The sequence below is a fragment of the Podarcis cretensis genome (assembly GCF_951804945.1).
Source record: "Podarcis cretensis genome assembly, chromosome: 8".
In the NCBI taxonomy this organism is placed as follows: domain Eukaryota; kingdom Metazoa; phylum Chordata; class Lepidosauria; order Squamata; family Lacertidae; genus Podarcis; species Podarcis cretensis.
Window position 1 is genome coordinate 71,405,015 of NC_137177.1, and position 11,643 is coordinate 71,416,657.

The 11,643-nt window shown below is 47.8% G+C and overlaps 1 protein-coding gene and 1 long non-coding RNA gene across 5 annotated transcripts in view; one reads left to right on the forward strand and one right to left on the reverse strand.

Moving 5' to 3' along the window:
* Nucleotides 1–5,957, reverse strand: part of PRDM16 (PR/SET domain 16) — a 448,370-nt gene extending 442,413 nt beyond the window's left edge. For 3 of the 4 annotated variants that reach the window (XM_079986789.1, XM_079986791.1, XM_079986788.1), the window contains exon 1: nucleotides 5,754–5,957. In XM_079986789.1, coding sequence (XP_079842915.1) covers nucleotides 5,754–5,790 — 37 coding nt within the window. In that variant the 5' untranslated portion in view covers nucleotides 5,791–5,957. The remainder of the gene's footprint in view (nucleotides 1–5,753) is intronic. The other variant, XM_079986790.1, reaches the window with a different exon arrangement.
* A 58-nt stretch (nucleotides 5,958–6,015) lies between these two features.
* Nucleotides 6,016–8,973, forward strand: LOC307222245. The gene is made up of 3 exons (XR_013841671.1): nucleotides 6,016–6,231; nucleotides 6,885–8,099; nucleotides 8,690–8,973. It is a non-coding gene; the product is annotated as an uncharacterized lncRNA (long non-coding RNA).
* The last annotated feature ends 2,670 nt before the right edge of the window (nucleotides 8,974–11,643 follow it).

The following is an 11,643-nucleotide window of genomic DNA, read 5'->3' on the forward strand; positions in this document are numbered from 1 at the left end:
AGTGCCCCCCTACCCCTGCAGAAAGAGAAAATTGTTTATATATTTTGGACACATCTGAACTACAGTATATATGAATGCTTTTTTTCCCCTCCCAAAGGGGGAATAGAAGCAAACTGTTCTTGCTTGAACTGCATCTGTGAAAGCGGAATTCCTAATTGGGGGGGGGGGGGCGCCTTTAATGTCTCCTTTAAAAAGCAAGCTCGCGTTTTAAAAGTTCTCCAAACCTGTTGAAATCAGCCATCTGATTTATTTATTTATTGCAAGAAAATGACGTAGCTCCCCGATCCAGGTGGGAGATTGCACCCCCTTTAGTCGCCCGCACCCCCCTCCCACAGCACCAGGCCAAGCCAGCGAAAGAGGGTATTGCCTCAAAAAACTAACGCAAAAAAACGGTCCCGTCCCCCCCCCCCTTTGCGTTTCAAAGACGGTTTAAGGCTGCGACCCTAAACTCGCCTGTCCGGGAGCAAGCCCCGATGAATCCAATTGGACTTGCTTCCGAGCAGACGCGGTTCAGACTGCGCTGCAAAGGACCTGGTGCTGAGAAACGGCGAGAGCAAGATCGGAGAGCTTTTCGCGTATATCGGGCGGGCCACTCTGAGGATAATCTCCCCAGCCTTTCCTTCCCGGGACTGGAGAATCTGAAACGGCGCAGCCTCGGCACAGCCTCGGCCCAGCCGCTCCAGGTTCGGTTCCTGGGGAAGCCGGTCTCACTCGTTCCCTTCCTCGCTCCTTAACTTCTCCCTTTCTTCTCCTCTTACTTTCTTTTTCACACAGAGACTCAAACGGCTTGCCTCAATGTTTTATTCCATAATCTGGCTCTCGACGGTTAAGGAAGTCACTCGGGCTGCAATCCTATATACATACATATACATACATATATATATATATATATATATATATATATATATATGTATGTATATGTATGTATATATACACACACTTCCTTCTTTCTTTTTGGCTAAGAGTTAAAGCCAGGATCATGGCTGCCGGCCTGGCCGTGCTTCCTCAGAATCAAGCCCTATTTAATCCGATGGGGCTTGCTCCTGGGTAAAGTGGGTTTATGAGTGCAGCCGGGCTCTATGGGCTTTACTTGCAAGTAGACACGCAGAGCCTAGCACCGCTATCTAAGACATTATTTATTTTTTTTATTTATTTCCCTATCTGTTCCAGTGTAAAGGCATCTCCCAAACATCACCACGTTTTCTCCTGCAACGCACGCAGCCCAAACCCTTCGCTGCAAATGGGACTCAACTGCAGGAGCGGTTTTTGTTATTTGTGTATTTATTTATTTATTTAAGCGGGACAGAATCAAGGGAAGTGATCGTAGTACAAAAATCAGGTATCACCTCCCCGCCTCACCCTCTGCTCCATCTTGGTGCTCATTGCGCCTGCCTTTAAATAATATTTTTTTATTAAAAAAAACACAACACTTTATAATTGCATTTGTTCTGGAGTTGTTTAATCCAGAGATGCAGCCCTACTCTTGAGGAAGAAGCCACAAGTTGCTTTCTCAGCTCAGCGCGCGTGTAGGACGGCAGTTCTGTACGTGTCGACTGGGTTCTGAGTTCAATGGGGTTAAACGAGAATAGGATTGCAGGGCCCAGGATGAATTTATTCAGCTGTGTGTGTTTGAGGGGGGGGGGGTGTCATTTAACTTGCACACACACACACACACACACACAGGCCATCCCAGTTCATGCCAAGGGACTGCTGTCTGGAGAAGTTAAAATTTCATCTTCACATAGGTGCCGCGGTGAAGGGCTCCATTCAAGAAACGAAACCCACACGCATTCACACATCACATTCCTCGTAGCGAAAACATGTCGTGGAACCGGGAGTCTCCGGAGAGGCCCCTTTCCATCTGCTGGAAATATTGCCCACCGAAAACCAAATCCTACTACAGCACATTCAGCCAGACGTTGATTCGCCTTTACCTCCTCGGCTGCATCAGTCACAAGGAAGCGAGGATGATTTTCAATTTTTATTTTGTCTAAGATACCCGATCAGCATTTCAAAACGCAAACAAAACTTGACAGGCATTTCATGGCAAGGATGAGGAAAGCGAACGCATTAGGCCCGTGTTGGAGAGGAATGGTTATTTGAGGGCGCGTTTGATCCGGAGATAAATGCGAAAGCAACGATCGCTTGCAAATCAGGACCGAACGTTTTCCGTGCAGAAAGCCCCAGGGATCTGGAAACCCGGACTACTGTATTTAGAGGGGGGGGGAACCTTAAAAGCATCCTCAGCTTCAAAGGGCTTGCCCCCCCTCTTCCTTCCACGCGCTGTAAACTGTTGAGTCTGGGGTTGGTATCAAAACAGCTGAATTTAATCAGGACTTTCATAACAGACACTTCCAGGTTGGATCAAGTGGTAAACGGCGGGGGCAGAAAGAAATTCTCCTTGCGCGGCTCAAAAAAAAAAAAAAAAGTTTTTGAAAACCATTTACATTTTTAAAAAATCATCTCCCCCTCCCCATGTACATCCAGAACCCCAAAACACAGAGAGTGGAACTGCCCTCCTGAGGGCGGAATGAACTAAACTCTCCAGCACACATTTGCAGCGCAAGGTTGGGCAAGTCTACTCAGAAGCAAGTCGCTTTTTATTTCAGTGAGGCTTATTCCCGTGTAAGTGGGCACAGAACTGAAGCCTTTAAGACTGAAATTATCCAAAGGAAGCATTCAACCACACCTGAGGTCTCGTTCATTTCAGCTCATAAGGGGAAAATGACAGCGACGTTTCCACTCCGACCTGATGAAATGGACAAATTTTAATTTACGCTTTTAAAAGACACACACACAGAGAGACAGAGAGAGATATATAATTTACATATATCACCTGAGTCATTCTGGATGTGATTGTTTTTAATGCAGCAGAGACAGATATATAGGGAAGGGAGCCGATATTTCTGTTTATTGAAAAATTATAGTATTAATTACAAAAAAGTTGCTGTACCAAAGTCCAGCCGTTCCCCAAGTTTGATACAGCGGTAAAGAGACACGAGGCGGAACGAGGTCCTGCTTGGAGATCAATTTTTCTTCCCTTCCTCGATTCTACCCAGTAGTGGAAAAGCGGGCTGGGGGGGGAGCGGTCCGGGGAGAGAGAGCTGTGAAAACAGGAATTTGTTCCTGTTAAAATTGCGGGGCCTGTCAAGGAGGACAAGCGGCTGCCTGCGCGCCCTGCGCGCTTGTTCCTTTTGCGCCTTGAAAAATTATCCAACTATTGATTACGTTAAAGCAGCAGGAGGAAGACCGCTGCCTTTTCTTTTCTTTTCTTTTCTTTTCTTTTCTTTTCTTTTCTTTTCTTTTCTCTCTCTCTCTCCTTTTTTTTTTTTTTTTTAACTCTCGCCCTTCCGAAAAAGTAGAGACTAAATCAAGGGAGTTTGAAAGTTGGTGTTGGACGGATCCTGCCTGGAGCGGAGGGGACTGCTCCATTAAAACCGCAGGAAACGTGCTTCTGTCCATTAGGGCTGCGATCTCACTTATTGGAGTTGCATTAAGTGTGAGACATTCAGCGTTGCAAATCTCTATCTCCACTTGTTTCCTTCGGGGTGATCTGGAGACGAGCATGCAGGGGACTGGAAGGAGGAAGGATTCAGAACGGGGGGCGCCTTGACCTTGAACTGAGTCTGGAGGGGGTGTCCGAAATCGGGGATTTGAATCGTTAAGGCAGGAGAGAGTCGCGGGTTCTTAACTTGTCTCGGGGACGGCGGTGGAAATCCGCTGGAGTTTTGTAACGATCGGCAACACAGCTAACACGCACACACCAAGACTTAAAGGCAGGAGTTTCAGATCCTCGCTCTCTCGAGAGAATCAAAACTTAGGTGAGCTTTCGAAATCTCCTGGCGCAAACTGTTCATGGTTGAAAATCCATTAGAACTTTCACTACCGAGTAAATGTATTTCGGAGTAGAGAGACAGACTCCCTTCCCCTTTTTAAAAAGTATTTAAACGTATTCAGGATTAAAGCGCCAGCTCCCAACTTCCCCTGGATAGCTTTCCGTCACCTTATATTTGCAAATATATTTACAGGTATTTTATTTTTACAGCTTTACGGCATTCCTCCTCCTCCCCCCCCCCCTCCAGCCACCCGCGCGCGCGCTTCCACCTCAACCAGCCACAATCTCGCGTCCGGTTTCAGCATGGAACTCAGCGAGGGGCGGGGGAACAAAACAAAACAGACCGTTTCCAAATGATAATTAAGATTAAAACAAAAAAATCAAGACAGACAACAGCGATTGTAAAAACACAAAATAGACCCTCCCGCTTTCCAGACAAAACAATGAAAAAATATCTGCCAGAATGAAATGCACGCGGTGTTAACTTCGGAGTTTAAAAGAGCAGCAACAACGCAGAAACAACTTATATTATTTTTGCTACAAAAATCCTGAAAGTGGGAGATGGGGCGGGGGGAAGATCTATCGTCATTTGACAGCTAAAGTATCTTAGATCGCGCAGCAAACAACCTGCCCCCCCCTCTTTCTCATCCGCCCACCCTCTTTTCTCATTGCCATCTTTTAATATTTCATTGGTAACCGATGACAAACGTTGGAGAATGATGAGGGTTCTCTCTCCTCCTCCACTCCCCCCCTCCCCGCCCCCGGCAACGAGGGATCGAGAAATTGGGGGGGGGGGGGAGAGAGGAAGGAGACACGAATATATTTGCAAACTTTCCACATCCCCCTCCCCTTTTCCAAGCGTGCGCGCGAGAATCGGGGACAGAAACTGCTCCTGCAACAGGGCGCATGCAGGAACCCCACCATCGCTCACTTTCAAAACACGACAACCGCCAGAGCTCCAGAAACTTGTCCATTTCACCTCCTGTCAGTTTCACTGCGTATATCTAGATAGATACACACACACACACACACACACACACATCTATAACGCCAAGCTGCATTTGGGGTTCCAGTTTCTCTGCCTCTTTCCATCCAAATCTCTCTCTCTTTCTTCGCCTGGCTGGTTTTATAAATATATATATTTTTTCTCTCTCTTTTCCCCCCTTGTCTCCTTTTTCTCTCCCTCCCCTTCTCTCTTTTCCACGGTCTTCTCTCTCTCTCTCTCTCAAGCTCCCCATCTACTCGGGAAACCTCGCTTTGCCTTCCCAGCCGCGAATCTCTAGCGCCCACTATATTTCAAAAGCTGGGAACTAAAAAAAAAAAAAAAAAAAGATTTCACAAGAACTTGGAAACGACTCGGCGAAGAGGAGAGAGGAGGAGGGAAAGGGAGAGAAAAAAAGTTGCAGGCTTCAACTTTGTAGCTAACTTTCGCTTCGCTCTCGTTAGCTCTCCCTGTGTCCCCCCTACTTTTCCTTTTTTAAAAAAACCGATCCCCCCTCCTTCCTCCTCCTTGCCATCCTTGATCGCCTCGAGATCCTCAGACGGGTGAACCCCACCAATCGCGGGGTGCGGAGCACAACTCTCGGAGCGCAAGGAGAGGCGGGGGGAGCCTTGGCCAGGCTGCCCCGATCGTCGCGCAGAGACCGGCGACGGCGGCTGTGGCGGCGCGGAGCTCGCTCCCGGCTCGCCCAGCTGCGCTCATCCGGCCGCGGCGAGGCCAGGGCGGCCGAGGAGGAGGCGATCGGCTCGTCTTCGTCGTTGTCGTTGTCGTCCCCCCACCCCAGGGCCGACCAGCCAGACACCCATGGCTCCCCCCCACCTCTGCTCAGCGCGCGCCCCCCCCTCTCTCCCTCTCTCTCTCACCCCCCTCGCCAGATCTCGCCGGGGATCTCCCCCTCGCGGGAGAAAGGGGACCTACTTTTGGGCAGTTTCCTCGCTCGCGCCTTGGATCTCATCTTGACGGCGGAGCGGATCCCTCCTTGAACCCGCAACAGCTCTGCCGCGCTATCTTCATCTCCCAAGCATTGTCAGTTTGGACACCTTCGCACATGCGCACAGAGCATTCAATCTGACACCCTCTCCGGGGCCAAAAAAACTTTCCAATGTATTCATCACCATCAGGGTTGGGGTTGGTGTGTGTATGTGTGTGTGGCTTTTTTTTTTTAACCTCCCCCCTTCTCTTCCGTGGTCCTATCCTCTTCTTCAGATCACTTATCTCTGCCCCCACCTCCTCGGAGCGCAGCACCATCCCAGCCTTTCCTCCTCCTCCCCCCCCGCCACTTCCCCTGATCTGCCCCTTTAAGAAAAAGCGACCTTTCTCTCTCTCCCTAACCCTTTACATGCTGCCCTTCCCCAGTGGACAATATTTAAAGATGGAAGGTAACATCCAGGAAGAGGTGACTTTGCCCTTTTTTTTATTCGGACGATGGTTTCTATGCTATGCTATGCTGGGGTGGGACGGGGAAGGTTGGGGGGTGTATGTGGCTGGAGTTTTTTTTTGGGGGGGGGGGGTAACTGGTCCATTGCATGCTGTACTTTACAGGTCTAATTATTCTTTTCCTAGCAACCGGTCCGTTGCAGCTGGTCAATTGCACGCTGCCCTTTCGCAGATCTGTTATTATTTTCTGGTCACTAGTTAGCCGTCTCTTTCAACCAGCCAACTGCACGCTGCACTTTACAGATCTAATGATTTTGCTATTATTTGGCTATTAGCTGCTATTCTCATCAATGGGGCAGTCGCGATGGGCTCTTCCCCCCCCCCCACGCCTGATATATTATATATATATGATATATCATGATATATTATGATTATATATATATATATATATATATACATACACACACACACCCGCTTTCTTCTCGCATGATCCGCAGCATGCTTACTCGCGAGTAAACGCCCCACCTTCTTCCACAGGGGCTTACTCTTCTCCCCCCCCCCCGCCCCCCCCCCAGCCACCCATTCCGGGCAATTGTGAATATCTGGATGTCTGATCTCCCCCACCCTTCCTTAAGGCCAGGTTTACTCGGAAGTTTTTTTTATTGATTACAGTGGGATTTACCTCCAGGTAGGCAGGTTGAGGAAGATCGCAGCCGCGGCTGAGGTTGACTGCAGAAGCTGTGGCCGCTTCCCTACTCGGCGGGGGCTTATAGAATTACCAGGGGTGCACAGACGATGTTTAGGTGCACAGACTTCTTCTACCTTTTACCATGTCTTTCTCCCAGTTTTGCGCCGTTACCGAAAAACGTGCACCCCATTCCACTCTAGTGCATTTAAGCCAATCTGGCGGGCAAAATGAAAACTCCCCCTGTACACCCAAACGACTTTCGTTTTCCTAACGATCGGCGCATTCTTTCCCACCCTGTCCTCAATCCATTTACAATAAAAATTGGGTGGGTTGGGGGCTTTCGGTTCTCTCTCCTCCCAGCACCCCCCTCTCCACCAGCCGGCTTAAACGATTCTGTCTCCATCGTGGTGCTTGTTTAAAACACGCTAAAACCTGATCCTGGGTCCTCGAGATGTGTGTGTGTAGGGAAGCATCTGGGCTGCGACCCGCTGCTGAAGCCTGGGCTTACTCTGAAGTAAGCTTCCGCCAAGCTGAATGGGTCTTGGCTCCCCAGCGGGCTAGCACTGCAAAGCAGCCTTCAGGGTCGAAGCACTTCAGACCAGAACTTCGCAATACGACTTCCCACGAGCTCAGGAACCTTGCCAGCCCCCAGGAAACGTTCCCAATGAATCGCTGTGGCCTTACTCGGAAGTAAGGAGTAAGGGGCTCCTTTAACGCCTAGTTAAATGGAGTTAGGCTGGCCGATCCCACGGGCAGCTGGACTCGGAAGACATTACATATTTGTTCGTTTTTTACCCAATGGGCCGCATTCCTATGCAAGCTTACTTGGGAGTAAGGCTCAATGAACTCAAATGTGGCAAGCTGCTAATTCACAAGTAAGTATGCGCAGGATGGAAGAGCTCAGCCACTCAGGCAGCCTGGGCACCGGCTCCTTCTCTCTCTGATCTCTGACTTACCTATTTTGCCACAGCGATGAATGTGTCCTGCTCAGAAACAAAAAACCATGGGGTTCTGATCTAAGCAAGTTCACCTGCTCTACGGCGCTTCCTGTTCATACATATATATGTATTTACACGCTATTCTCTATTCTTACTCCTCCTTTCTTCCAACTAATTTTTATTATAACAGCCTTTCCACTTGAATGTTGGACTCTGCTTTTTACAGGTCCGGGGGGTGTTGCTTTAGAAGGGATCAAGGTGGTAAGTATCATTTTCAGGTCCTTTAATTAATATATATATTATCATCATTATCTATTTAAAATGCTTGGTTGTCCTTTATAGAAACGATCCTATTCTCCTGGGCAATGGATGGAAATGGAGGAAGCTGGATCTTTGGATTCCTGAATTTTTCAGGAATCCCCGGAAATGGGAAAGTGGGTGAAGGACACTAGCCCCCCTCCCCGGAGTAAATAGCCTGGCTGGATCAGTATTAATTAATTACTCCCTTTGGGAATTCAAGGGCCCGGGAGAGATGGTGACTAGAAAGGATACATTGCGTGGCGTGTTTAATATAAAGGGAAAGGGAATGTCAAGAAGCCTTCAAGAAAATAAACCAGATTTTTTTTAATGCGGGTGGGGGGGGGGGAAGAGAAGAAACAGGACAAGGGGCGTTCACACCCCACCCCCCAGAAAAATAAAAAAGCAGCTTAGCAGCCGACCGGCAGATGGGAGATATGAGGAGAGAATAAAGTTTGAGGTTGAAAACTGCATACTTTTTTACTAGAATGAAGTACAATGAAATAAATTATTATTATTAAGATTATAGAAGATTTTCTCTTTTTTGTATCTAGATTTATATTAATCCTGTTGTGGTCAGGGCAAAGGAGGTCTGAAAACATTTGTTATATTTCCAAGTGGGGGACGGGGACGGAAGAGAAAGGTAATAAACCAAGTCCCCTTCTCCTTTTCTTCATTTTGTACTTGAGGTTCAGTTACTCCAACCCCTCGCGATTTAACTCTATCAGGTTCTGGGATTCCGCCGCCCGCCCGCCCACCCCGTTCTGTTTCCACAAACTTGTAATAAAGCTGGTAATTTTAAAAGCCATTCAAATAATAAAACAAAGCCTGCCGATTTTTTTTTTTTTAAAGCGTTGCTTATTTATCAAGTAATTCATAAAATGGGATTGGTTTTAAATGTAGGCTCTCAAAGCACGGCGTGGGGTGGGGGTGGGAGAGTTATTTGTCCAGAATTATTTATAAATGCGTTTGAATCTGGATTCTGATGATAAGGATTGTAAGAGTAAGTTGGGATTTTTTTAAAATAATAAGATTGGAAGGGAACTTCCGAGTCAATGTTTTCAAAGTGGGGAAACCAATAGCTGCCCCTTCCCAGCTAAAAGCAGATTGACTTTTTTTTTCTCCAAATGCGAAAACATCCTTGCGTTGCACCTGTGCGTGTAAACGAACACGTGTTCTTAATTCGCACTCTTTTTCCGCGTGTTTTTTGCGCATATATATATATTCTGCATGAGTGTGCTTACTCCTGAGTAAACCTACTAAACGCAGTCTACGCTGTTTCTTCAGTTAATTGCTGCCCTACATTGATTTGAGGGCCCCCTAACCTCAAACAGGTTAATTCAAGAGTCAGTCTCGCCGTAGCCAATGGGATTTACTTCCGTGTAAAAGCAAGCATGGATACATCGGGCCCTTGAATGAGAATAACTTCCTTCTCGGGTTTTTTTTTTTGTTTTTTGTTTGTTTTTTGTGGCGGTTGTTTCTCCACAACATAACATAGAACAGCAGACAGGTTCTCTGCCCCGCGGAATTCGCAATCCACTCCAAGATCAATACCGGGTGAGGAACTCGAGGGATGAAAAATCCAACTAGGAGATCTTAAAAAAAAAACAAAAAAAACAAGGAAGGGAGGAAATGCTTTAGGAAACTCCCCAAGATTGTTTTAGAAATATTCAGCTGTATCCAACCCAACTGGAATTAAATATTTCAAGGCGGGGGGCGTCGCTCGTGGGGGTTGACAGCAAGGCTGAAACGCTAAGTGGGACTTACTTCCGCGTAAACAACAACTGTAGGCTGTGCCAAGTGTGTCTCTTAAGCAGGCCCTAAACGATTTTTTCCATTGAACACCAGCAGATCCAAAAAGTCTAGTGAACAGAAGGAGAGGCGGGGGCGCGATCCATATAGACAGTTACCCTCTACCCCCCCCCCCATCTGCCAGGGAGAGTGCGTCCGGCTGGATCCGGTATGATGTCCTACTGTTTAGGATCGCCGTTGGTGTCCCTTGAAAGTTGGAACCCGATCCTGTAGATGTTGCTGCACTCTGAAGGAAATTCCCCCCACCCACCCCCGCCACCAGTAAGATTTTAAAGCAACAACACCCCCGGATTTTTATTTTTTTTCTAGATTGCACCCTACGGTTAACGAACCGAACTTTTCAGGGCTAAAAAGTGTGAGGAATGATTGGCACATGATGTGAAAGTTTTACCCTTGTGGCGAGTTTGGGCTGAGGGCTGCTGGGGGTTGGCCTGGAGTGACACCCCCCCTCCCCAAGGAGCTGCCTAAGAGGGTGGGGAAGAGGAATTGAACTTGGGTGTCAAAGCTGCAGCGCTCTGGCCACTAGGCCTTATTGCCCCCTTTAAAGGTCAAGTGACTGTTTGCAGAATAACCACATCACGCTCCTTGTGTCCCTGACCCCCGCTTGTTTCCAATTTGCAAAAATCTCTCTCTTTCCATTACCTCCCCTTAATATTTATAGGGCAGGTTGATCTCAGGTGTGTGGGTCTGGCAAAGCGACCGAGCATGGCCCCGGTGAGGGTTAGGAGGGAGGAGAAGTCAGCGACGTCTCTGGCAGCTTCCAAGAGATGACCAGGGCAGAAATGGAGCGATTTGGCTCTTTGGGGCCATCTCAAAATCCGCCCTTTTAATTCCTTTCAAAAGAGTATCAAAAGTGAAGTCAATTGCGCAACGCGCAAAGCAAACCACCCTGTCGCTTTAAGTTTCACCTTTCCCGGAGTTCGCTCACAAAGCGACATTTATAGCCCAGAGACCAGTGGCTAAGGTGGGTCCTGAATCAAAGGGCCTGCGCTTCGGATCCGCATTGGCCATCTAAACTCCCTAGGGAGACAATCCGGCGGTGACTAGCTTGCGTGGCAGGTCTCCAATGGGACTTGCTTCCGAATAAACCAAGTTGGGACTATTTCTACTGCTTTTTCTTAGAGGGCTGTGGCAAGAATAGCAACAGGATAATGGGAAGTATAGTTCTTTTGAACACGGATGACTCTTATTATGTACTATCATTTATTGATAATAATTAGCACCAACTTAATAAATGGAACTTAATAAATTTAGGAGGTTCGCTTCTGGGTAAACATAAACCGAATTTCCTCTGCTAGGTTCCTCCTTTGATTGGTGCCCTCCCTCCCGCCCTCCCTCCACCTTTTTGAAAAGGTTCAGAATGGTGGTCCCGGAAGTGTCGTAAGCGCGGTGCTTACGCGCGCCAAGTCAGAAGTAAATCCCTTGGAGCGAACTTCAACGAGTTTTGACTACCGCCCGCGTGCGGATAAGGTTGGCAGCCTCAAGCGGCCCGTTCCGATACAGAGGCAGAGGATCGCGCTTGTTAAAGAAACAGGTTTTGAAAATTCAGGGAGAAACGGGAAGCGGGGAGGGTGTTGGGATGACCACCCTCCAAGGGCTGGTTTGGTTTTTTTAAAAAACAAAACAAAACCCAAAGTGACACCAAAGAATTAGTATTAATTGGGGATCCAGTGGAGAAGAGGGGGGAGCTTTCGAA